This window comes from Poecile atricapillus, chromosome 24 (assembly GCF_030490865.1).
Source record: "Poecile atricapillus isolate bPoeAtr1 chromosome 24, bPoeAtr1.hap1, whole genome shotgun sequence".
Taxonomy (NCBI): domain Eukaryota; kingdom Metazoa; phylum Chordata; class Aves; order Passeriformes; family Paridae; genus Poecile; species Poecile atricapillus.
This window is the reverse complement of record NC_081272.1, coordinates 4,703,239-4,729,026: the sequence shown is the minus strand read 5'-3', so window position 1 is coordinate 4,729,026 and position 25,788 is coordinate 4,703,239. Positions and strand designations below refer to the sequence as shown.

The 25,788-nt window shown below is 49.0% G+C and overlaps 1 protein-coding gene across 1 annotated transcript in view; it reads right to left on the bottom strand.

Annotated features, from left to right (window-relative positions):
• Positions 1-25,788, bottom strand: part of CSMD2 (CUB and Sushi multiple domains 2) — a 278,621-nt gene that overhangs the window by 239,442 nt on the left and 13,391 nt on the right. Inside the window, exon 3 of the mRNA XM_058856609.1 lies at positions 12,181-12,397. Within this exon, the coding sequence (XP_058712592.1) occupies positions 12,181-12,397 (217 nt within the window). The remainder of the gene's footprint in view (positions 1-12,180; positions 12,398-25,788) is intronic.

The following is a 25,788-nucleotide window of genomic DNA, read 5'->3' as shown; positions in this document are numbered from 1 at the left end:
TGGCTTCACCACCACTGCTGAAACCAAACTCAGTCAGGAGGAAGCAGGAAATGCTGCTTCAATCATGAAATGATCTGTGCAGCACCTCTGCCCCACAGCCCTCCCTGGCTGCTCCTGCAGGGAAATCCTGCACTGGGAACGAGCTGGAACTGCTCCTGGTTCTCACTGAAATCACAATAAACCCCACTTCTCCTCTCAAGCCTCCAGCCAATGCACACAACTGAATTTTTTATCCTCTCTGATGTCCTTGCCTTGTCCAAGTGAGAGCCCAGGCAGCATCCCCTTGAAGGAACAATCATTTACCATGTCCATGTTCAAAACCTCAGCTCTGCTGTTCCAAAGCTCCAAGACAGCTGGATTGGCAGGAATCCCTGCTTGGTAACTGTTCTCCTGCCTTCCTCCCTAAATCTGCATCCCAGAGAAATTTAAACCATGGGAATGGCAGACAGAACATGGAATCATTCCCCACCAAACAGCAATTCTGACATGGCTGATCTTTAGGGCAGCAATCACAAAAATACACACTAACAAAGCAAAAAAGCAGCAAACTCCGTTTCTTGTTTTTATGGAGTTGAGGGCAGTAATAACAGCAGGAATAATCATATTCCATTCCTTCTGTACCTCTAGCCAAATGGATTATTGAGTGATTATCCCCTTAACGTGCTTGGAGCCAGCACTGATTGTGTGAGATTTGCAATGTGTTTTTCATTGGCTTAATTTTGCTCCTGCCGTGAGGAACCAAACGAAACCAGTGCCAGAAATGCCACTTGATAAGCTTGCCCTTGCAAAAAATCAATATATCCAAACAAATCAACACAGAAATCCTCTGCTCTGTTTGCATCCCTCGTGCTCTGCTTCAGGTGTGCCACGGATGCTGCAAATCTTCCTGCTTTGGCTCCCACTTTGCAGCAGGATGGAAAAATCTTTTCTGGGAGAGCTGACGGCAGTGAGAACACCTTCCACAGGTGGGAACACCCTCCTGCCACGAGGCTCAGCCTGGAATCAGATGGGGCAGAAACCCAGAATCAGGGAGGTTGGAAAAGCCTTCCAGGACCATCGAGTCCAACCTGTGACAAATCCTCACTTTGTCCCCAAGTGCCACATCCAGGCCTTCCCTGTGCCTACCTCCAGGGACTGGGACTCCAAACCTCTCTGGGCAGCCCCTTCCAATGTCTGACCACCCTTTCCATGGAGAAATTTTCCATAATATCCAATTTAAATCTCTCCTGGTGCAGCCTGAGGCCGTTCCCTCTCCTCCCGTCCCTGTTCCCTGGGAGCAGAGCCCAAACCCCCTGGCTGTCCCTTCTTGGCAGGGACTTGTGCAGAGCCACAAGGTCCCCCCTGAGCCTCCTTTTCTCCAGGCTCAGCCCCTTTCCCAGCTCCCTCCCTTTCCCTGGACACTCTCCAGCCCCTCAGTGGATCCTTCCAGCATGACAGCAGCGATGCAAAATGCCCCATGCACCTCTGAAAGGAGCTGAGCCCCAGCCAGAGCCCCCCTGACTGCTCTGCTCAGCAGCTTCAATCCACACCCAAACGCTTCTTTCTCCCCCAGAGCTCAACACCCAGCAGGACCCCCCAGCCCTGTTCCAAACCCCCTCAGCTCCATCTGTTGCACATTATCCCATCCCTCTGGATGCAGCACAAGCGTCCCGCTCGCAGTGACGCAGGCGCCCCTTTGGGAGTGCAGGTGCCATAATTAAAGCCCAGCCCATTATTTTTCTGGTAGGATGCCCACCATCAGCTCAGGCTGCAATCAAAACAGTTATTGCAGCTGGCAATCCAGCAGCCTTTAAAGCATAAATGCTGGAGAAGTGTCTCAGAACGTCTAATGAAAATGCACTGGATTGTATCATTTAACCCAGCATTAAATTACACCACCCCATAGCTCGGTGAGCTTTTCCTGCCTGTCATTTAAAGGCACCTATTACGAAAAATTTCCCATCAAATGAGCCACTCTCCTTGCAGTGTGCAGGGTAAATGACACCAGCCTGGCACCCCTGCTCCATCCCAGGATAATGATCCTTTCAAGGCAGGTGTGAGGGAGGGGATCCTGCCCCTCTGCCCAGCCCTGGGAGGCACATCTGGGGTGCTGGTCCAGCTCTGAATCCTTGGGACTGGAGGGACAGGAGCTCCTGAACACTGTGGAGCTGATGAAGGGCCTGGAGCAGCTCCCTGCCCAGGAAAGGCCGAGGGAGCTGGGGCTGAGGAGATGCTGAGAGGGGCCCTCAGCCCTGGGTGTCCCTGGGTGTCCCTGTCTGTCCCTGGGTGTCCCTTGGATGTCCCTGTCTGTCCCTGGGTGTCCCTTGGATGTCCCTGGGTGTCCCTTGTCCGTCCCTGTCTGTCCCTGGGTGTCTCTTGTCTGTCCCTTGTCTGTCCCTGAGTGTCCCTTGTCTGTCCCTGTGTGCAGGGCGGGTCAGAGCAGGGCCAGGCTCAGCTCCAGGCTCAGCAGTGGCACCAGAGGAAGGGGCAGGGTCTGATCCCAGGAATTTCCCCTGCCCAGGAGACAGAACTTGTGCCCTGGGCAGTGCCCTGCCCTGAGCAGAGCCCAGAGAGGCTGTGCAGTCTCCTCCCTGGGGATACTCCAGAACCACCTGGACACAATCCTGTGCCTTCTGTGCTCTGGGATGGCCCTGCTGGAGCAGGGAGATGGCACCAGATGACCCTGTCATTACAGAATATTCTGAGTTGGAATGGATCTACAAGGATCAGCCAGGTCCAACTCCTCATAGTCCCTTTGAACCTTCCACATGATCACCATCCTGTGATCCAGTCACTGTGTGCTGAGAAAACAATGGCTCCAAGGGAGATCTACCCTTTGGAAAAATCTGGAATGAGCAGTCCTCTCCCACTGCTCCCAGCTAAGAGGGCAAAGCCAGCCTGGAGTCATTTGAAAGGTGAATTCATGAAGGATTCAACTCATCCATCACCAGCTGGGGCCAACAGAAGAGCCCAGTGACTTCCAAGTGACTTTGAATCCAGTTTCATGTGCCTTGTCCAGCTGGTCCAGGTGCACAGGAAAGGAGGGAACACCAGGGAAAGGGGCTGGGTGCTCCAGCTGAAAAATGGCCACAGGAAAAGTGATATTAATCAACATTTCCAACTCCCTCAGGGTCATGGATGATGTGGGAGTGTTGCAGCCCACCTGTCGCAGGGGGAACACCTTCAGGAATGCAGATGGATCCATGTTTGGAATTGAAACTCTCAGGGAAGCTGGGAACAGCCACAAGCTGGGGTCACTCACAGATGTCCTCCCCAAGGCTGCCCCATGGAATGGACACCACAAACAGAAGAACAAATGCAAGAGAGGGAATTTCCCTACAGGGAAATCCCATCTCAGATCTCAGCACAGGAGGCAGAATTATTTTCTGTAAAGACACAGTTAATGGTGGGGAAAGCATCTATGGGGAAAGAAAATATCTTTTCATTCCTAGGAATGCCTTAATTTTAGAAATCATCTCTCATCCTGAAGGGGTTTAAGATCTCCTCCAAATCCTGGACCAGATCCCAAGGGAACCTTTGGGACTTTGCAGAGCCTTGGGCAGCAGGGCTGTGGTGGCTGCAGGACACTGGGGCTGGCAGGGCTGTGTTTGTCCCCTCGCTGTGTGCCAGGCTTCTGAGGTGCCCTGGCTTTTCAGTGCCACCCCTGTGCTGTGCAGCCCCTCCAGCATCCTCCTCCTCCTCCTCCTCCTCCCAGCCCTGGCTGATCCCTTCAGGCTGTACCCAGGTGCTGCTGCCTCAGCCTCTCTCACACATCTCATCCCTTCTCATTCCTGCAGACCTTTCCCTGTTTCCAGTGGCTGTGGATAAAAGCCACACCTGAGGAGCCAGCTCGCTTTCTCCTGGCATTTCCTCAGGCTTGGCTGGGGCAGGAATTTCTCCCCTCAGTGACTCTGTTAGATTTTCCCTGTATTTATTGAAGAAAAACGCAATTACAGTGAGATGTCAGCTTTTTTCCAGCGCACATGAACACGAATGCTCTCATTAATCATCAATAAAACAAGCAGAGCATGATCTGAGAGCGCTCCCAGCTCCCAAATGCTGCAGACACTTAAAAGGCAGCTCTGTCCTACAGGCACAGCTCGCTGGTGTCACTGAGATAGTTGTCCTTTCATTTGGAGCCCTGCAAGGCTGAAATGATGCTCTGGAACAAAAAATCAACTCTCAACCAGTTTAAAAGGATCCTGCAGTGACACAAGAACAGTTCCCAGTTGGATTTACCCAGCCTGGTGGAGGGATCTGTGCTCAGAACCCAACTGCTTTTGCTTGGGAGTCAGGCACAGAACAAACACCTGCCCCAAGCACCAGCAACTCCTTGGATCTTCTCACATTTCACCAGCCATGGCTCATTTCATCCCTTTCCATCCCATTGCTGGAGAATTGAGTCCAAATTAACACCATCCGTTGGTTCTGACATTCACTACTCTGTATTTTTCTTACCACGACAGTAACAAGCAAGGGGCAAAACCCCCCCCGTTTTTTCTGTTCCTTAACCTCTCACAGTGCCATAAACACCCACAATTTTCCCAGGAATTTTATCTAGCACAGCTCTCAGTCTCAGGAATGAGCTGCACTTCCCTCCCTTGCCCAAGCCAAGCACAATCCATCAAGGCTCAGGAGCCCTTTGCTTACCTCTGACACTGACAAAGCTTCATTAACCAACACAGGCTCAGGGGACAGTGACAGAGCTCATAAATCCCAGCCTGGATGGATTTCTCCACTTGTTTAAAGCGGGGTTTGGGTCAATTCCCACTAGAAAAGTGTTATTTATAGAGCCCAGAGCCAGCACAGCCAGCTCAGATATATGAGGCTTTCATGCCTCAGACTGGGGACAGGTACTGGGCATCAAAAATTTCAATAAATTTGATTTTCCACGCAATGCAGTGGAGTGGGAAGAGCATGGAGTTGGATGTGATTTATTATTTTTCTCACGTCACTTCCACGCTCATTTTTCCAAGACTTCCTGGGATTGCAGTGGGATTTTATCCCTTCTGCCCTGCTCAGGTGAGACCTCACCTGCAGAGCTGCCTCCAGCCCCGGGCTCCCAGCACAGGAAGGAGGAGCTTTAATTCCCTTCCCACCCAAACCCTTCCACAATTCCATGAAATCCAACTCTGGCACCTCTGTTCTCAGCCTCATTATGACAAACCAAGAGGAAGAAAAAGACAAATTCACAGGAAAGTTCATCAAATCTCAGTCACCCCCTGGCAAATCTGAGCTGACATTCCGAGTAAACAAAGACAAGTTTGGATACAACCCAAGCACGGCTCAGTGGCTTCAATTCAGAACTTGGCAGATTTGGGTTATTTCTGTCTCTCTTTAAAAAAAAAAAGGAAAGAAAAAAAAAGAAAAAAAGTCACCAGGGGTGTGAAATTGAGTAAATGGGAAAAATAAGTTCTTGGAACCCCCTGGAAATCACACAAGGTTTGTTTATTGCTAAACACAGGGCAAGTGGGGAACAAGGAGCAAGAGCTGCCACAGCAGAGGTGTTGGGAACACCCAGGGCTCCAGCAGCTCTCAGTGCAGGAATCCAGTGTCCTACAGCCTGGAGAACAGGCACAAATATCTGACACAGCCTGAAACACAAGAAAGGGAGGATGGAGAAGCTCTCAGGTCAGCAGCTCTCTGTGATTCTGGGATTATGGCATTTCACAGCTGGGAAAGCTGATAAGGGATTTGCCCAGGGAGCAGAGCAGCTCCTGGGCTCTGGGCAGGATTGATCCCTGCTCCTGGGAGGGATTCCCAGTACATCCCAGTGCTCTGCCTTTCCCCTACACCCTCTGCTGCACTGCCCACCCCATCCTGGCTCTGCAGAGGGCAGTGCCACCATCCTGCTCACCTTATTTCTGAAGCTATGGTTCTGTATAAAGTCAAGAGACTTTTGGGACAGGTTCCTACAGGCAGGGCCAGACTGGAGCCACCTCCTCGTCACAGAGCAATTGGGCAACAACCAAGAGCTCCCTGTGCTGCCCTCACCCTCCTCACCCAGCCCTGCTCCCTCCCAGAGCAATCTAAAAATGAGAAGCACCCTGCCAGGGCCGTGGGCTGGTTCAATTTCCCTCCTTCCACTGCTAAAAAAACCTCATCTCACTCCCTCTGACCCCAAAAATCTTCCCACTGGGGCTGGAATTGTCATTCCTGCTCAGGAATGAAGGCAGCTGAGTCTGAAATGAGTGACTCGAGGTGGCTGTGACTGTGTCACTTTAAACCGATGAAAAAGATGATAAAAAGATAAACTTGATCTAGAACTCCAGAGAAGATTTCTTAGTGGAGTACCAGCTGGGTTTATCATGAGCCATCTCTGATAAGGAGCCCTGAGAGCCACCCGAGCTTGGATTTACCTGCAGCCCTCACCATCTCCCCACGTCTGGGCTCCCCTGAAGGAGAACCCAGCCAGCAGCTGGGGGAATCCAGACAGGAACACACGATCCTGGGCTCTGGGAATGCCCTGGGATCCCTGTGCTGTCACCCAGAGCAGCTGAACCTCAGCAGGAGAGGCTGAGGGGGGAGGTTTTGTGCATTTTGCTATCAGGGGTCACAGCAGAGTCCCACCAGCTCTTGCTGCTGCCTCAGCCAGGCCAGGGCACATCTCAGCCACATCCTCCACAGCTCCAGGCCAGAGGCACAGGAGGCTTTAAACAATTCCATCATTGTGGAAATGGAAGATGAAGGACACCAGGATTCTCCCCAGAATTTCCATGGTCTGTTTAAACTTACCCTAAAATACCCCTGCCTCACTCACCAACAGCAGCCAGGGCTCATGGATACATCAAAAGCACTTCCAGGGCAGAACCTTAATTAAAATCCAGTAGATGCTGTCCAATTACAGAAAATCTTTCTACACTTAATCCACTTCACATACCTTAATGTAAAGCAAGGCTCACAAAATCCCAGGACCTTAAATCTTGTCCCATTCCACCCCTGCCATGGGCAGGGACACCTTCCACTATCCCAGGCTGCTCCAAGCTGCCCTTGGACACTTCCAGGGATGGGGTTTGTCAGGCTTTGCTGGGAGATTGTCCCTTTAAGCGTGGTTAATCACCAGTTTGAGGGAAAACAAAAACCATTTGGGGAAGAAAATATTATTGGAGTAACAGCAATACCTTCAGAGACCTCGCCTGTGTGTCTCACCTCACACCTGGGAAAGCAGAGGTGAAAGCAGGTCCTTGAACCCCTAAAGCAGGACAAAACTGCTCCCTCCCCATCTCTGGAGAGGCTGCCAAAATACCCATGCCAAGCCTCCTCCTAAGCCTACAACATTCCACACGGTGCCAGGGAAAGAGCTCCCACTCTGATTGAATCAGCTGCTTTTATCACTCCTCCTGATGCACCCTCTGCTAATAAATATGGAAAAACTGAATCGAAATTGCAGAGCCGTGCTGCAGTTGCATTAACTCCATTACCTCTCCCAGACTTTCAGCTCCAGTTTCATCAATTATCCTGCAGACAGAGTTTAAACACTCAGCACTTCCTCAGAACAAAACAGGGATGCTGCTGAAGGGTCCTAGAGCTGCTGGAACAGCTCAAACACGGCTCTTCCCAGAGAGAAAAAACAAGTAAAGTGGATTTTATCCTACAAAGCAGAGAACATAAATTTAAGTGGGGTTTTGTTGTGTTTCTTTTCCCATGGAGTTAATGGGAAGTGACAAAAGACTCTGCTGAGGCGGAGAGGGAGGTAGGGCTCAGATGTTTACTAAAGGTGACAAAGGATTTAGCTGGCCCTCTGCTTTATTTATCCTTCTCCTTAGCAAAAAGAACTGTAGTCACCTTGGAGACATGAGGCAGCGACAAAGGACCAGAGGTGACTCAACACAAACTCCTAACACCAGCTCTGTGCATTCCCAGCTGACAAATGCTGTTTTTCCAGGAATTTCTTTGCCAGGAATGAACCCCGGGATGTTGTTTCACCCCAAATTTGCATCTCTGCAAGCCACAGCAACACTGGAGGAACTCTCTCCTCCCCAGTTCCCTTTGTCCCTTCCTCTCCTCCTCCCTTTTGCTGCTTTTAAGATCAAAAGCTTTGTGCTCTTGACTGGTAATTAAGTACAAGTCACCCAAGCTGCTTTTTCAAAGAGTAATTAAAAGGTTATCAGAGAAACATGCAAGGTGCAGGTAATTCCTGGTGCAGCTGTAATTAGGTCAGCCCAGAGATAACTCCGCTCTTATCCCAAGGATCACATCGTTTCTGAGTTCAGACAAAACCCTTCAACTTTCAGTCATTTAAATATGGCCCAAGATGTGGTTCTGAATTGCTCACACAGCAGATTGATGGCAATCCTTCTCCTCACTCTTCAGCCACTTGTCAGGGAAGAAGGATGAGGATCTGGAAGCAACTTGAGGAGACGCTGTGAGATGTGGGACGTGAGCTGCAAGGGAAGCGGGGCCCTGTGCCAGCAGCAGGATTTCTCTGCTTTGCACAGAACCCCACTGCAGTAATGACTGCAAACATTTCCCCAGACCCTGCACAGTCTGCAGGCACGGGAACTTCTGTAAAACCCTCCTCAGAACGGGCAGGTTCTTCCCAGCTGAGTCAATAAACACCTCCGAGCGACGCCTGTGGAAACGCAACCGGCGCTGCTGAGGCTCTGGCACTTCTTTTTCTCTGGATGCACAGCCTCAAACAAACGTTTTTTCAGTAAAATAAACTCAGCATCACTGAAACATTTTGTTTGAACAAGAAGAGACCAGAGGACGACACAATTCCCTGCCCACAACAGGTGGGAAGGGAAGTCCAAGATTTGGAAGAGCTTGAGAAACCTCAGCACTGCTCAGCCCATTTACAAGTGAGGAGTCTCTGCTGGTAGAAATATCCCCTGTTCTGTTCCCTGGGCTTCCCAACGTAGTTTTAAACATCTCTGGAAGGAAAAAAATAAAAAATCTGATCTTCTAAGCTGACCACTTCTATTTGGAGTGTAAATTCACCAGGTCTCACTGGGAAAACAGAATTAGCGAGCTACAAGGATCGACTCACAGGGAGACTGTAAATGTGTTTTCCCTGGATCTGAGTACAAGCCTGAAGCTTTAAATCAGGGAATTTGCAAGTGATTTAAGATTCTTACATTACAAGTGTCCTGAAAATTATCGGCAGATGAAAAATCTGGGGGAAGCCACATGGTTCTGTCATTGAATGGAACAAGATGTTATGGATGTCATGGATGTCATGGAACAAGAGTCTGACACAAAGAGGTGCAGAGACTCTCCCAGATCCCACAGCAATCTCAGCACCATAAATAACCCCAAAAATTCAAATTGTAGTCAGGTCTGTGCAGAGTTTCTGAGCCCAGCACAGTGGGAAGGCAATCAGGAAGGGAAACTGATTGGAGCGACCTCGAACAATGACACAATCACAAGGCACAATGGGAACTGGGAAAAGACTGTTCTGGAATAACTGCAGGGATCCACAAGACTCCCTGATCCCACAGCAGTTGGGAACTTGAAGGAAGAGCATTTAGGAGGGCCTGGTTTGGTGTAATGAGCTCAAGAGAAGGAAGGGAAAGTCCTGGACAGGAACCAAATCCTCATGTCCCTCATCAAGGAAAACTCTGCAGCCACCACAGCTCTCAGGTTTCCCAGAAAATTCCCCCACAGTGGTTCCTGCTGGAACCCAGGAGCTGGGAAAATTCTGGTGGACAAGGAGGAATGGGTTCCAACTGAAAAAAGGGAAGTTTAGGTTATATACACAGAAAAAATCCTTCCCTGTGAGGGTGGGGAGGTCCTGGCCCAGGTTGTCCAGGGAAGTTGTGTCTGCTCCACCCCTGAAGTGTCCAAGGCCAGGTTGGAGCAAGCTGGGCTGGTGGAAGGTGTCCCTGCTCATGGCAGAGCATGGAATGAGATAGAATTTAAGTTCCCTTCCAACCTAACCCATTCCAGGATTCTAAAAACCTGATTGTTTGAGAGAAGCTGGAATCACAAAGACTTGGAAATGAGCTCTGATTTTAGCAAACAAAGCAAAGTCATGGCACTGAGAGATGACAACAGCCCTGGATGTCTAAATTAAGGCACTGAAACCCATTTAATATTCACGTCCTCATCACAAACACGCAACGCAAATTCCCTAATATCCAGTAAAGCTGTTTATTAGCAAATGCCTCATTGGATTAGGGCTGCTCTTATTCTATTAGGGAACCTTCACACCACATTAAATTGCAAGACAAGAGGGTGTTTGCCAGCACACAATGAGCAAAACATTAACCCCTTCCCAGGAAATCCTGGAATGGTCTGGGGTGGGAAGGACCTGAAATGCATCAGGGATGCTCAAAAATACAAGTTTGAGAGGGGAAGAAGCAAAGAAATCCAGTTATCCCTTCTTTTCCCCTTGCTCACAGCTCATTTTGGGTGAGCTCTGATGAGTGACACATGGTCATCCATCTTCAGGGCTGCGCCTCAGTGATGAATTGAGAACATTTGGAAAGCAGGTAGAAAAAAAAAAGCAAAATTGATGGCCATGAGCAAGAGAAAAAAGGGAGAAAGAGGGAGAAAAAAGAAGTAACCCAGTGTCAGGCAACAGTTAGAGTTTAATGAGGTGAGATTATGTACCAAAAATAATAGCTGGGATCTCCTGAGATGGAAGGGACCCACAAGGATCAGGGGATGTCCCAACAACCCCACCCTGTGCACCAGAGCATTGCCCAGACACTAAAATTGGTGAACAAAGAGATGAGACATGAAACAGCTCAAAGGAGCCAACTCCAGGTTTAGAAGTTACTAACCCAGAAATGTCCAAAGGAAAAAAGCCAATGTCCAAAGCAGGAAAGCTGATGGCCACCATGCAGGAGTTCATCTTTGCTAAGCCTCCTCTAAGTGCTTTCAGACCTCTAGAAATCCCCCTTTATTTTCCCCCTTTATTTCACTTGTCTGCCCTGAACACACTCCATTTCCTGAACTCCTCATCAGAGATGGAGCATTCCCACGTGGCTTTTGCTGCTGGTTCCATCCCCCAGCTCCCATTCACCTGCCCAAGCTGCACCTGAACTTCACCAGGGATGCAGAGGGGGGGCCTTTTCTGTCTCCTCACCTTCCCCCATGCAGGGCCACAGATCCTCAGGGCAGAGCCCCCAGTTCACACTTGGGAGGTCCCTTTCTGCTACTTTTATTTACAACCAGAATATTCTTGTATCTCAGAGCAGCATTAACTTCTCACCACACAAAGTTTCCCGAGCTGGATTTTACTCCCAATTTTCCACCTTTCCATTATCCCCAAAGCAAAGCACTGAACCTCCTGATTAAATACCAAGGTCCCATAATTAAAGTGATTCTCAAGCACAGTTGCCAGATGAGGAGATGATTTATTTGCATAACTGAAATAATCTACATAAAGAGCTGATTTCCACCAGGGTGCAGCTCAGATGCTCCACTCGGGTTAGACAAGACACTGAGGTCAATGGATTTGTCCTGAACTCGAGTGGTTTGAAGGAAAATCTATTTCCAGTGCTCCAGCATTCTTGCCAGGGATTCAGAGCCTGGACGCTGCCACTGCTCCGGGAGTTTTTGAATGCATCGCTGTCAGGCTGGAGCTGCCACCAGCACCTCCAGCCGTGTCCCCAGCCGTGTCCCCAGTCACCCAGCTGATTCCATCTGGCCTGAGATCACGACTGCTCCACAGCTGACACCTCACAGAGCATCTGCTGCCACAGCAACAGCTCAAAATCGGCCTCCCACAAAACTTTTTTTAACACTGAAAGCCTCATTTGAGAAGCCATGGGGAGTTTTCTTACTAAACTGGATTACTGAACGCTTCTTCCCCCTGGAGATCCAACAGACAGGAGGGAATGCAGCCCTGTCCAGCTGCTGGATGGACTGGGAGTTAAGGAACAGCCCAGTTCTTGGGGGAAAACCCACAGAGCCTTTGGCAGAGCTACCACTGAGCCCCACAGCCCATCCTCCCATTCCCAGAGTCTCGTGTGGACTGAGGGAAGCTCTCTGCACATTAACTCTGCTTCCCTCCTGCTCTATTTCCTAATTAACTCCTCTGGATGTCTAGGATGAGTCTTGATAAATCATTACTGTCAGGCATTCAGAGAAACATTTCAAGCCTTATCAGAGATAAGAATTCAAAACAACTATAAGAATTGCTCATGGAGAAACACTCCCAGTTTATTTCAGCATGAAAATCCAAGGCCAGATTTAATCCCAGTGGCAGGAAGGGGAACATGTTTATAAACATCACTGTAATGAACACTGTACCTCGTTCTCAGATTCCCCTCCTGAGGCAGCCCATCGTAGATGGATAATACATCAAAATCTTCCTCTAATGCAAAGGACTGGAAAACAAGCTGTATCCTGTTCTGCTCCTCAGCAGTGATTGTCCACGTGCAGTTTGCATAATTGGGGTATCCATAGGGGAAGCCTGGGCTCTGTATTGTCCCGTTTGGGCCCTGCAATGTGTGACTGCAGTTCTGGGCTGGCAAGAGAAAAGACAAAAGCACAAAGTCAGAGGGTGTCAGGTGAATATTGAATGTCCTCACCATCCCAACAGAGCACACAGGGCTCTTCCCACCAGGTTTCTTTGTCCCAGGAAACAGAGAAAAGTGAAATCTGGAGATGAAGCTTTGGACTCGTCCCTGCAGGGATGTGGAGCCCAAACCCCCAGACATGTCCTGGGCTCTGCTCTCAGCAGCTGTGAGCACAGCTGGATTCACAGCAGCTGCCCGGCCCTGGGGACAGCTCCTTCCTCAGCCACCCTTCCCCAGCCCACCACAGAAGCCAGCATCCTCCCATCACACTCTGCATTTGGGATTTCACCTGTGCCAGGTGCCAGGCCCTGCTTTTTCACAGAACAGCACAGGGACAATGCCAGAGCGGGTTGTCTCCTCCTCCCCCAGCTCCACCTGGACACGAGGCAGAGGAAGGGCTGAGTGTGCAGGCAGTGCCACATCCCTCACCCTGAGAAAGCACAAGGGACTCACACGGAGTGAGGGGCTGAGCCACCACGAGCTGCCTGGATGGCCAAGGCTGCCTGAAACCTGCATGGCCAAAGGTCAGGAATAAACCTGTCCTGGCTCAAAAAAGAGCAGGACACAGTGCAGAAACAAACCATCCTGTAAAGTGCCTTCCAAGCCTGACCACTGAATGACTCTGGGAAAGGTTCACTGTAACAAAAGACAGCAGCAGGAGCACTTACACCACTGTTAGACCTGATGGGAGGACACAGGGAAGAAATTACTGGCCAGACCCTGCCTTGGGGGGCTGCTGGTTCTCCCAGACAGTTCTGAAAGGTCTGTGCTCCTCATTCTGCCTCAACACACACAGCATCTTCAATCAGGACCTCTGAGGAGCTCTGCAAAGCCGCATCTTCTGAGAACAAAACCCCCTCCTGTAACACCAGTGAAACACCTAAAACCTTCCTCAAATCCATTTCCCCTGCCCAAGGCAGTACCTGGGAACACTGCATCCCAAAGATAAAGACCCACGATGTGCACTAACAGGATATATGAGATTTTCTTCTCTCTGGGGACACAGGTACATGAATGTATTTTGGGAACAGCCTAAAAGACAAATTCTCTTCAGTGTTTTCCTCGCCCTTCACTGCTACTGTACCTGGATGTCTTTGGAGGCACAAAGAACTCACTCCAAACTGGTCCAGCCCTCCCTGCTTTAGTGGAAGAACTCCTCCACACAAAACCAAATTCCAGACAGCTGGAAGGGTCAATCTTGTGGCCCAACCACTGAGTTTCACCTTTATCCTCTGAGCTGCTGGCCTCTGCCTCTGCTCCAGCTTTTCCCACCCATGCTGGATTGTTTACCCTGCCGATGGGCACAACAGAGGCTTTCAAGTCAAAATGCATTAGAGCAGAAATTACTTCTTTGATTTCTCCTTCTTTTTTTGTTTGTTTTTTCAAAGGCAGCAAAGGCATTTGCACTTCTGAGTGCCAAGCAGCTACAGGTACAGAACTGCAGAGTGGTGCTCATTAAAGCCAATTATAATTAGATTGACCTACTTTGGGTGCAAAAAACGCTCCGTGTGGAACTTCTCCCCACAAGACAGAGTTTGTGGTTTTATGAATCTAAAACAGTACATCCTATTTACTACCCAGGGAATCTTTTTGTAGCACGTTTATTAGATCAATGAGAGGCAGGACAGCCCCACAATCCACCAGGGATTAAAGTGAGGGCGGCACAGGATTCCTTGACTGGAATATTTTGCATTTCCGTAGCACCTGGCAGCTGCCTCTCTCAGGGCTTTTTGTCACTTCCTAAGAGAGAAATCCACTCCTCCACTTGGGCTCCATTTATTTTGGGGAGTTCACTGGAAAAGCCATTTGCTCAGTGCCAGAAAGCTGCACAGGACTGGGAATATTCCTGTGATCACAGAGGGGCAAAATGAAGCCCAGTTTGGTTTAACAACCAAAGATCCAGGAGCTCAATTGAATTCTTTCTCCAACCACGGTGACGCTCAATAGGCAGCGGGGGGATATTGAACTGTCCCTCCTGCTCATTTTTATTTTAATCATAAGTTCATCAGAACAATTTAAGGCAAATGGGAAATTAAAGAGGCTGTATCTCTCCATTTCCTGATGGTATAAAAGCTACCGAGGCTGCACGAGGCTCAGGAAATAAATTCAAGGTCAGAGACACCATGTTCCAAGCACTTCCAAGGTCACATGAATGCTCCAAAATCCACAAACTCAGCCCATCCTTCCACAACCACTGCCTGTGCCACAAATGGACATAAATCTATCTGAAAGAACAAATAAATAATAGAAAAATAAGACTGAGTTTTATGATGTATCCAATCAATCTACTGAAATATTTGCATGTTCACGATGTTGACCCAGAGGTGCTCTGGGCGCAGATAAAAGAAAATTGCTTATTGCAAACAAAGAACAGCTTTGCAAAAGCTGCCAAACTGGGCAGTAATATATTCTGTAATAGCTGTAATAGCAGGGAACTTCATTTATATTGGACATTGCTGGAAAAAGTCATCAGGCACAGAAAGAAATCCGGGAAGCTGAGGGAATTTATGTGTTCTATCATTTGCTTCCAGGTCTGAGTTAGTTCAGCTCATCCTAGACTGACAAAACCTTATCTCAAATTCAAAATTTCTCCTGTGAAGATTGCAGAAACAATTCCCTTTATCCCTTTGGCCCAGAAGCACAAATAAGTAGAAAGATATGAAAGGGCAGCGCTGGTGCCCGTGCTGGCAAGTTCCAGGTGGATTTGGGGTTGACAGAGGACAATTCTCCCAAATTTCTGGCACGTTCTCCCCAACCTGAAGTCTGACAAGAGGCACCTTCAACTCCTCACCCAGAGATGAGAATGCTGCATCATTCCCCCCAGCTTTGCTTTCAACCTCAGCTCAGGTGTGTTCCTGTGGATATTCCAGCTCCTCATCTCCTCTCCGTGGGCTCACTCTGGAGGGTGTGACCCCCTGGGCTCATCATGGCGATGGGTTTGTGGGCATTTGTCCGATTTGTGATGGAGGGAAAACAGCTGAGCCCAGGCTGGGCTCTGCCAGCACCTCCTGCTCCTCTCAATTCTGGAGAGTGGTTTCTTGGGAGTGGATCCCTGAAATGAATCTGTCAGCACCGTTTTACTGCAGGAACTTCCAGACAAGGACAACGGCATCCCCACACCTGGCACTGCTCAGAGCCTTCCCCCAACTCAAGGGCAAAGAAAAACCACAACCCAACGAATCATAGGATCATTTAGGCTGGAAAAGACCTCCAAAATCATTAAATCCTTTAAGGAAACCCAGGGCATTTTGGGAAAACATCTTTATCTGGTAAGTTACCACCAATGGTAATTCACTGATGGTGACTCAATTTTTCAATTCATTCACGTGTTGGTTCATCCAACTGAACCAGGTCTCCACTTCCAACAGTTCTTTTGTGCAACAGGCACTCTTTGAACAATCCCCAGGCTAATTGGCTTCACCCTGGGCTCCTCACGAGGGAAATAATGGAATATTTACTCTGCAATACTCTCACAGAAGAACTGCAGCCCTGAACCACGGGCTGCCCACGGCAGTTTGTAACACACAGCTTAATCCACACGGTACAAAACTTAACGTGACCGGACACTGCAGTGAAAAATAAACATCAGCTGAGCAGATGAGCTGAGCAGGAGAGTTCCAAACCCCCCAGGCTTTGCTGTGGGGCTGCCACGGAGAGAAAGGAAGGGTGGTAGGAGCAGGAACAACATCCTCGTGCTCCAGTCCAGAGCTCTTTTGACAAGACAAGCTCCAGGAGTGGAGACAGAGGCTCGTGGGAGGTTCAGTTCCACTGTAAATCCAAAATGATCTCGACACATGAGCCAGGACCATTCTGGTGCCAGTCACTGCAGGTTTAGAGGGGCCCTAAAGCAGCAGGGCTGGCAGGGCTCCAGGACAGCACCAGCTCACCCCAGTCACTGCAGTGGGGCAGCATCTACTGGTAGCCAATGTCTTCAGTGTCCCAGAGGTGGCAGTGGTGACAGTCAACTGCACAGTGACCAAACCCACCAGGTTATGTGTATGAAAAACAGGAGATTCAACCATTCAAGAATACTCAGAGCAGGATTTTGTTATTCCCTTCAAATAAGCAACACTTCAGGCCAGGAATGAGCTGCCCTGGCTGCTGCTCCCTCCCAGCCCCTGCCTGATGGGGAATTGCAGCAGCTCCAGACTGAGATGAACATCAAACTGTGTCACTACAAACCTGCCCCGAGTTGTCAGGAGGTAAACAACAATAACAAACAAAGCCATCTGACCTGACAAGTGAAAAGGAAATGAGTAGGAAAAAATCATCTACCACCCACTTGAAATTCCTTAAACTTAAATCCCAGGCCAGATCCAGGGTGATGTAAACCAAGGAAGAATTGTAGCTGCTGGTTTACACCATGTTATTATCCAAGGAAGCAATGCTTGAGAGAGAGAGAGAGAGAGACTGAATTTATCTCTGAAGTGCTTCCTGAAATACAAGTCACTGCACTTTGTTCCTCAGCAGAAACAAAATCTAATTTAGCAAACACTGATGCATGGTCACTGCACAATTCTGTGGGAACAAATATCAAATCATGCACAGTGCCTTGCTCTCAGCAGCATCATTTATGGAGGATCCACGGCTCCCTCCTCCCTAATGCAGCAGTTTGGGGTTTTGCCATTTGCTGTAGTTACTGTTACTCACACAGAAATGCTGTTATTCCATCTTGTTCTACAGCCCATTCCAACAAATGCAGGCACATAAAAAATCTTTCCCCAGGAAAACTGAAATCCACATCCAAAAATTGATACACCAGGGGCAAGCCCTGCTTGTCCAGCAGCACCTCCAAGGTTTGCTCACCTCACCGAGCCCATCACTGCCCAGACTCTCCAAACCCACACACACAGTCCCTTCTCATTGTTTGCACTGCCTTCTAAACAGGAAAAACGTTCCTTTGCCCACTGTTTAGTGTTGTGAATCATTTATCAGGCACTAAAGATGCCTCTTTACATGGTGGTTTAGCAAGTCATTACAGCTGATCACAAACAGGAGTATTTTACTCCCAGCCCCTCACTGACTCTGGCTCACCCAATTTCAGTGAGCAAACAGGGAAAGCACCTCCACACTTGATCAATCTGAGCCTTGCTGCCCTCAGGATTCACCTTCCCCAAGCTGGAGCTTAACCTCCAGTCTCCTATCAAAGCTTGCTGGGTAATAAATAATGCAGAGTCATTCCATTAACTATAACTTAATCAAAAGCCCGTGGATCCAAGAGCATCATCAAGGGGATGATTTCCATCTCAGACAGCCTGAGCCTGCTTCCCTCTGAGCACAGCGAGTGATGAGCTGGGCAATGCAAGGGCAGAAAAAGTGCATTTGAGCTCAATTCAGCTCGTGCCAGCACTGCCAAGCCCAGGAAGAATCCAAAGCCCCAGCTCAGCTGAAGTGAGGATTTGCAGATTTGCACAACTCTGCAAATCCCCACACCACAGTTCTCTGGAGACACACAGCCCTTCCCTCCCAGTCCAGGAGCTCCTCACTCCTGCCCTTTTGTCCCTTTTAGTGCTGCTCAGGCTGTTACTGCAGAGCTCCCACACCCAGGCACTGCTCCAGCACAGCAATTCCATTTTCAGGCCTTCCCAAGCAGGTAGAAGAGAGGAACAAGGGATGCAAAAGTTATCCCCACACCTGCTCTCCCTTCCTTTCCCAATCTAGAGTGTTGTCCTGGACAATTATGAAAATTTCCTACATCTGGGATTCCACAGAAGCTCCAACTGAGCCACCACACACCTGAAAACCACAAACATCTGCAGAGGAAAAGGGAGTTCGGAAATTCAAAGCATCACTGCCCTATCTTCAGGCATCACCATGCTGCTCTGTCATTCCATGACATTCCTAATGTGTCTTCCAAATGACACTTTTGTATTTCAGATTAGGAAAAACGTGGACAAAAGCATCCCAGCTCTGCCTTTCCTCTATGTCAGATTCATCCTGTTATTCCTTCAGACCTTGGCATTTTCTCCTCCCTATGTGGCCTCAGAGAAAGGTTCATTCTGTCCAGACAGGGGATTTTCAACCTGCAGCTCATAAAGCCTCTGGGACTCTGTGAAAGGCAGGAAAGGGAAAGAGAACAGACACAAGGCTTTTTCAGTTCTCTAGAAATGCCATGAGCACCTACAGAGAAAGAAAGGCACCTAACACTGGGAATGCTGGAACCTACAGACCCAAAAATGTTGGAAAGCACAATGATGGAATAAATGAGCCCAATCTGTTCAATGCTTCCTTCTTGCGTGATGCTTCTGACCCCCTGGTGTGGTTCTGGACTCTGCCCAGCTGTTTCACATCTCTCCTGAAGTGTCAAATCAAAAACTGGACACTGAGCCCAAGCCCAGCTGGATACGGGGGTGGACATTCATTCTGCCTCATGCCAACGTTGGGATGTCACCTGTCACCTCCACGGGCCCACTCCCTCCTCTCCTCCAAGATAACCCGTTTTGAAGAAAGTCTTTCCAGCTTTATCATCTTTTGGGTTTGCATTCCACACCTGAGCCTGTGGAGAACCCAGAGTTCAGAGCAGCTCTGACAAGCAGCAGTGAAAAAAAACCAGGAGATGTCCGGCTCCAGGTAACATCAAAAACCGTTCCAGGGCGGAATGTGACATCCCAGGAACGTGACACTGCACAGATGTCCTGTCTCAGCAGCACACGGCAGCACCCTGACATGCAGATGCCAGAGATTCTGGGAAGCACTGGGAAGGAAATGTTGCCATGGGTTATGCTGGGAATTGCTGGAGTCACTGGTCCTAAAAGCAGCTGCCAGATTTCCCCTTAGGGCTCCAGTCCTCCTGTACTCAGGGTGTCACCCCAATCCCCCCCCAGCTGCTCCCTCATCTCCCCCAGGGAGAGAGTGGAAGGGTAAAAGTGAGAAAAGTCATGGGTTGAAAGAAACAGTTCAATAGGGAAAGCAAAAGCCACACATGCAAGCAAAAGCAAAGCAAAGCCAGGAATTCATTCCCTGCATCCCGTGGGCAGGGAGGGGTTCAGCACCCCTGAGCAGGACCCCTTCACACGGGGCAGAGACTCGGGAAAAAATACGCCATCATTCCCAAAATCTCCTCCTTTGTCCATTCATCTGTGTCACACGGTCTGGGATATCCCATCGGCCGGCTGGGTCACCTGGCCCTGCCCCGTCTGCTCCCACACACTCCCAAATCCCTCCCCAGCGTGGCCCGGTGAGGGGCAGGAAAGGCCTTGGGCTGGGCAAGCTCAGCACTAATGAAACCCCTCTGTACCATCAACCCCGTGTTCGGCACAAGCCCAAAACACATCCCCAGAGCAGCCCCTGGGAGGAAAATTATCTCTATCCCAGCCCAAAGCAGCACATCCCCGCTCTTACTTCATGCCCAGATCCCACATTATTCACTACAACTTCATTCCTTTCACTCCCCAACTTTTGTTGCAAGCACAAATATCCCTCCCATAATCTAGGGAGCATTCCTGAGAAACATTCATAAAAAGTCCACAGAAAGTCTGTTGGATTCATTTAATCCATGATTTTGGTTCCATCTGTTGTGGTGGAATGAACTGCACCCCAGCTGAAGGGAGCTCAGGGAGGGACTGTGTGGACCTGAGTGTCCCCTGTGTCAACCCTGCCCTGGAATGACCTGGAAACAGGAAGGATTGAGCCTTCCCAGCCCTCAGAACTGTTTTTTTTAAACAAAGATTGTTATCACAGGCATCCCAGTGTCAGGCTGGCTCCCACCAGGTGCTCACTGTGCCATTCCCAATCACTCCAGCAGATTTATGGAGCACTTTGCCATCTGCAGAGCTCCCAGTCCAACCGGAATCAGAGCAGGTGAGACAACGGGACAAGTGTTTGGGAGGGTGCACACAGTGAGGGGAAAGGGAGATTATTCCCTCCTGTTTTCCTTCTGGAACAGGAGGCAGGAGGGCTTCAGGACTAATAATGGGAAACAAGAAAAAATTCCTTGGGAGTTGTTGTAAGGAGCATTTAGAGAATCTCTTGTAACACATCAGTTTTAATGTCAGCAGTACCAAAGTGTAAAGTCTGGTTTCTCAAGGCACATTAATGAACACACATTTTCCTGACTATTTCCAGCCAAAATTGTGCCTATGATTTGCACTGACTCAAGGTGGGAGACAAATTCTGCTTCACCCACTGCATGATTCCACAGCAATGGAGTCAATGTCAGGAAACGTTTCCAACGTGCACAACAGAGAACACTCTGCCTGGTCAATACCGCTGAGGAATTTCAATTACTAACTACAACATCAACAGGGAATGGGAGGGGAGGGGAAGGAAAGGAAAGGGGAAGGGAAAGGGGAAAGGAGGAAGGGAAAGGAAAGGGGAAGGAAAGGGGAAGGGGAAGCCCCTGAACCTTTCAGCGGTGACCAAGGCACAGGACTCCTGTCAGCAAAGCCAAACACCCCACACTGACCCTGCTTTGAGTGACCTGAGCTTCACCTGCTCAGTCGACGGTGAAGATTTGCCCCACTGCCATCTCTTTGTCCTTGCCAAGGGCAGGATTCAAGAAGATTCCTTGTCCCAGCTGAAGATCTGCCTCTTCCCACTCCATTCCACACACTGAACATTCCACACTGAATCCCAGGGCTGGGGCTACACAGGTCATTTGCAGCACTGAACACAAACAGAATTAGGAACATCTCCACCCCAAACACCTCCAGGCTGTGCTCTCTTTGCCAAAGGGTGATGATAAATCCTGAACTTCCTCAAAACTTAGGGACAAACACCTGGACAAGGAGCTGCACTGATCTCATGGAGCACACCAGCCCTTCCCACAACCACTGCCAGGAGTGCAGGAGGATGTGGAGTCATCCAGAGCCCAGCCTGGAATTCGTGCATGGCTTCTGCAACCACAGTGTCACAGAACCACATCCAGAGCTCCCAAACCCCAGCGGGGCAGCCTCAGCCTGGCAGTGGCACCAGAGCAGTAGCCTGGGCACAGCACAGAGCTGGCACTGCTGTTCCCTGCTGGGATCCCATCTCTGCACAGCACCAGGACAAGGGAACAGCAGCACAGGTGATGCCTTAAGTTTTAGCTTTTATATTTTTCATATTCTGCGCTGCCCAGGTGTGTAGTTTTGAGCTTCATATTGAGTGTTAGTGTAAGTTAGTTACTCTTCACAGAGCAGGCAGACAAAGCAACTCCTTTTCTAGCTTGATACCAAGGACAATTGTTACAAGTTTCAGGCCCAAAAGCAGAAACAAGGGTGGACTGAAGAGAGAAAACAGGAAGGATGGGACTTCATAACCTGAAGTTGTAATTGGACAATTAACCCCAATATGCAGATGGACCAAAACTTATAAAAATGTGAGACCTCATTACCAGTTGTCCATTTTGTGACCATTTTTGGTCCATCTTGGGTGCAGCCCTGGGCAGGCTCTTGTACTGCCCAAGGTGTGTCCTTTAAGACTTTTCAATAAATACCTGCTTTATTCTTCACTCTGTCCAGCTGTGCTGCAGGTCAGGATTCTGCAGGCAGCACAGGCAGCAGCAGTGCCCCGAGAGGAGCTCACCCCTGCTGCCCTGCCTGCAGGGTCACAGGGGGGCCTGGCTGCTGTCCCTGCACGTCCCTTGGTGTGAAGGGACAGGCTCAGCTCCCTGCCAGGGTCTGACACTCCATCTCCTTCCCCAGGGACAGCAGAGGAGCTTTGTGAGGCAGCAGGCAGGAGTCTGGCACTGGCAGTGCTCTCAGAGCCCTCGGCATGGCAGATACTCTTTGATCTGTCCAGGATGAATATCCAGACGTGCTCAGGATTGCACAGAGCCCAACACACACCCCCTGAGCTCTCTGCAGGCACAGCAAGCCAGCCAATTCCTCTGGGCTGCTCTGGCTCCTTGCTGGACCCCATTTAACCACATGTGTGTCTGTCCTGTAACAAAAGTGACTTTATTTCATGCCTTTTGCATGGGAACAAGGGACATTCATTCTGCCAGGCCCACTGGGCCACCACAGGGCTCTAAGGCACCTTGGCTAAAGCAGTTCAGACATTCATATCCCAAAAACCCCAAGCAAACAAAAAACCCGAATGCCCCAGGAAGACACCTGTGCTTTAAACGCTTTAAAAATCAAATTAAGCAGCTCCAGATAAGACTTTAAACACAATCCCAGGTTTCTGCCCTCTCCACTTCTCAGCAAATCCGTTTCATGGTACAGATGTCCCACATTTCAAGTCTGGCTCCTATGGCACCACAGCAGCTTCAGATTTGAGGTGAAATCATGGAGCTGTGTCTCGGGAGCTGTTCACATCCACAGGATTCACCTCACCCCAAGCACAAGCTGGGCTGGAGAACTCCTGGCAAAGCTTCCAGAGCCCTGCACAACATGACAGTGTTTCCCTCCCAGCTGAGCTGCTTTGTGCAGGGCAGTGGCAGAAAGCTGCTGGGAATGCTTGAGGAAGCCTGAAGGTCAGGGAATGAAGCACTAGGCTTTGGAAATCTTGGAAAAGTGGCAGCAGGATGGTTCATCCCGAATTACTATTCCAGAGGCAGCCAGGGTCATGGCATCGCCGCTGGTGCTCTGACGTGTCCAGGCTCAGTTGCTAAGCACAGGCACACAGGGAGCAGCTCCAGCGCTTCCTGACAAGACTTGGGAGAGGAAGGGAGAGGGAGAAACCCCCCTGGGTTTATAAATACACAGAAATTTCTGTGTATGCTGAGCCGTCAGTGACAGAGTTTGGCCACGCACAAACCAGCGCCCGCTGCGGTCATAAAGTCAAGAATTATTTCCTTCCCTTCCTTTGCAACATTCCTGCTTCTGGATTTCAGCAGCTCCAGCTGCTTGAGGCTTTCTGCTGAAGCCCTGGGAAGTGCTGTGGAAGAAGCAGCAGGAGAAACAAGGAAAGAACTGCTGCACCCAGCCCAGAGCCATCACTCTTGTCCATCAGCCTCAAACACCCAATGTGAACCTGAATTGGAACCTGAATTGGAACCTAAATTCAGCCTAGGGCAGCCCAACAACAAAGATGAGCGTGACAGGAGTGTTTTAAGCCAAGCCAGAGGCTGCAGGCATGTCCCGGAGCAGAGCAGCTCATCCATGTGCCTGGAATCCAGGATTTTTCAAGACACCCAAATCAAGCAGCCCCAGGATGTGCAGGAAGATTCTTCAATAGCAACAGCACAAATCTGGGATAAAGCCACAGTTTGGGGCCATTTCTTTCCAAACCAGCATTTTTTGTTTAACACTTCTCCCCATTCTGTTATACCTGGCCTGGATGTATTTAGAGAGGATAATTTGATCCCCTCCCTCTCTTCCAGGCCAAGCATGCTTTCACTCCTCTGGGATACACCTCTGATCACTGTCAGAATTCCCATCCCACTTGGAATTCTCCTGTGCCCAGGATATCAAACCACCTCAGTCATTCCTACAAAGGTTCCTCAACACCTCATGAAAACTTCTATCACCTCTTCCTCATCTCTGCTGGAAAACTTCTTTGGAGTTGCCTACACACACTGAAGCTTTCACGATTCATAATCCAGAAAACCCCAGGATTTTTTTCAGATTACTCTTGGATTTCACAAGAGCTGTTTCAAACTCTGTGACTTCCACATTCCAAACAAACCTAAGCAAATGGGATTTCCCAATGCTTCCCACATTTCCAGCAGTCACTCATTAACCACATAAAGCAATCACCTGCAGAACATCCACAGCAGCTGGAAGCAGGAATCCTGGGCACACCAACCTTCCCTTGGAGTCATTTGCTCAGCTCCAGGAAGTACCACAGTTATCCCAGAATGGCATCTTCTCGGGATGTAATTTCCTTCCTTCAAAACTCTCCCTTTCAGAATTGTCTCTTAATCAATTTGGGCCACTCCTCTCCACAGCCATTATCAGCAGAGTAATAAACCCAGGCACTCAGGGAACTATTTCCATCTCCAGAGCACTCCACAGGCATTAGGCAATTAATGCAGATCCTGGGGTGAGGAACAGCCCCACGAGAATTCCCAGCACTTCCCTCCCTGGCCTCTCAGCTCCTCCAGTGCCCTTGGATTCAATCACAGAATGGTGAATGGTTTGGCTGGGAAGGCACCTCAAAGCTCCTCTGCTCTGCACTTTTTCTGTCAAACCAAGAGTTACCCTCGAAAAAAAATATAGTTTAAGGCGTGGTTAAGGCACAGAGCTGGAAGCTGGGAGGCTCTGACTGACCCTGGATTCACAGGGAGGTGTCAGAGACCAGGTGACCCCTTTGTGACAGGTGCCACTAAATCAAACCCAAGTTCACAAATCCTTTCCAAAGGAACTTCAGAGCCCCAGGTTTACAAATATTTTATAACACAAGAACTGCAGGGAGATGCTCTAGAGCCTTCCTAACCCCACCTGAACTGTGCAGCCACATTTCCCCTATAAACCCACCTTATTTCAGCATCTAAATATCCTTGAAAATCCTGCCCTTGGGAGTCTGAGCCTCAATGAAAATGTTCAGCCTGATTCAAAACCTTCTGAAAATTTTATTCTTATTTTCTCTCTAAGATGAACACACTGAAGATTTCATTTTTTCTCACCTCCACTGCAGATATCTGTAAAAATGACACAGATCATCTCAACCCCCAATTCAAATTAAAACACAGAAAACAGAAGGTAATTTGATGAAAAACTTTTTACCCAGCGTCTGCAAATGACTCCCACTCATGTGCAGCATTTTTACTCAGTCTCATTTACAAGGTGTTAATTATTATCGCCAAAACAAATTTTTCAATTTGTATTTCAATTATTTTGCAGTAAAATAATATTTGCATTTAAATGGTTTATCCAGGGGGCTCAAAAGCATTTTCACCTCAGGTGTTAGGATTATCTCAAAAAAGAAAATAAAAATCAAAGGAGGTGAAGTAAGGTTCAAGGTGAAATCCATCCCAAGTCATAGTGGAGCCAAAATTAAAGAATTCCTCATGAAAACATTTCATTCTTGGTCTCCCCTTGTCACCATGGAACACTTAAAACCAGCTCAAATTCCCTCTCCACTGGAGCTCTGTGTCCAGCTGTAAAGTTCAATGTTCTCTCAAGGTCCAAGGGAGATTTTGGGCTCCAAATCCCATCTCCCTAAGAACTCACAAGCCCTCAGCCCTTGGAATTGTCACAATATCAACGATTCCATCTTTTCCCTGATGGAGAGCCAATGGTTTAAAGAGAGCACAGTTGGGAGAGCTCCTTTACAAGTAAATCTGTGCTAAGCTCCAAGCGAGTTCCAAGGGGTTTCTTCCCCCTCCCCACCATGTTTTGGATTCTAACTTAGATTTTACACATCAATTCATTAACCAGGTTGTATTTTCATGCATTTTTTACTCCCTAAAAGCCCAGAAGCTCCACAAGTCTCCTTCTGGTGCTAGCAGAGAGGCCACAGACCCTTTTTAGCC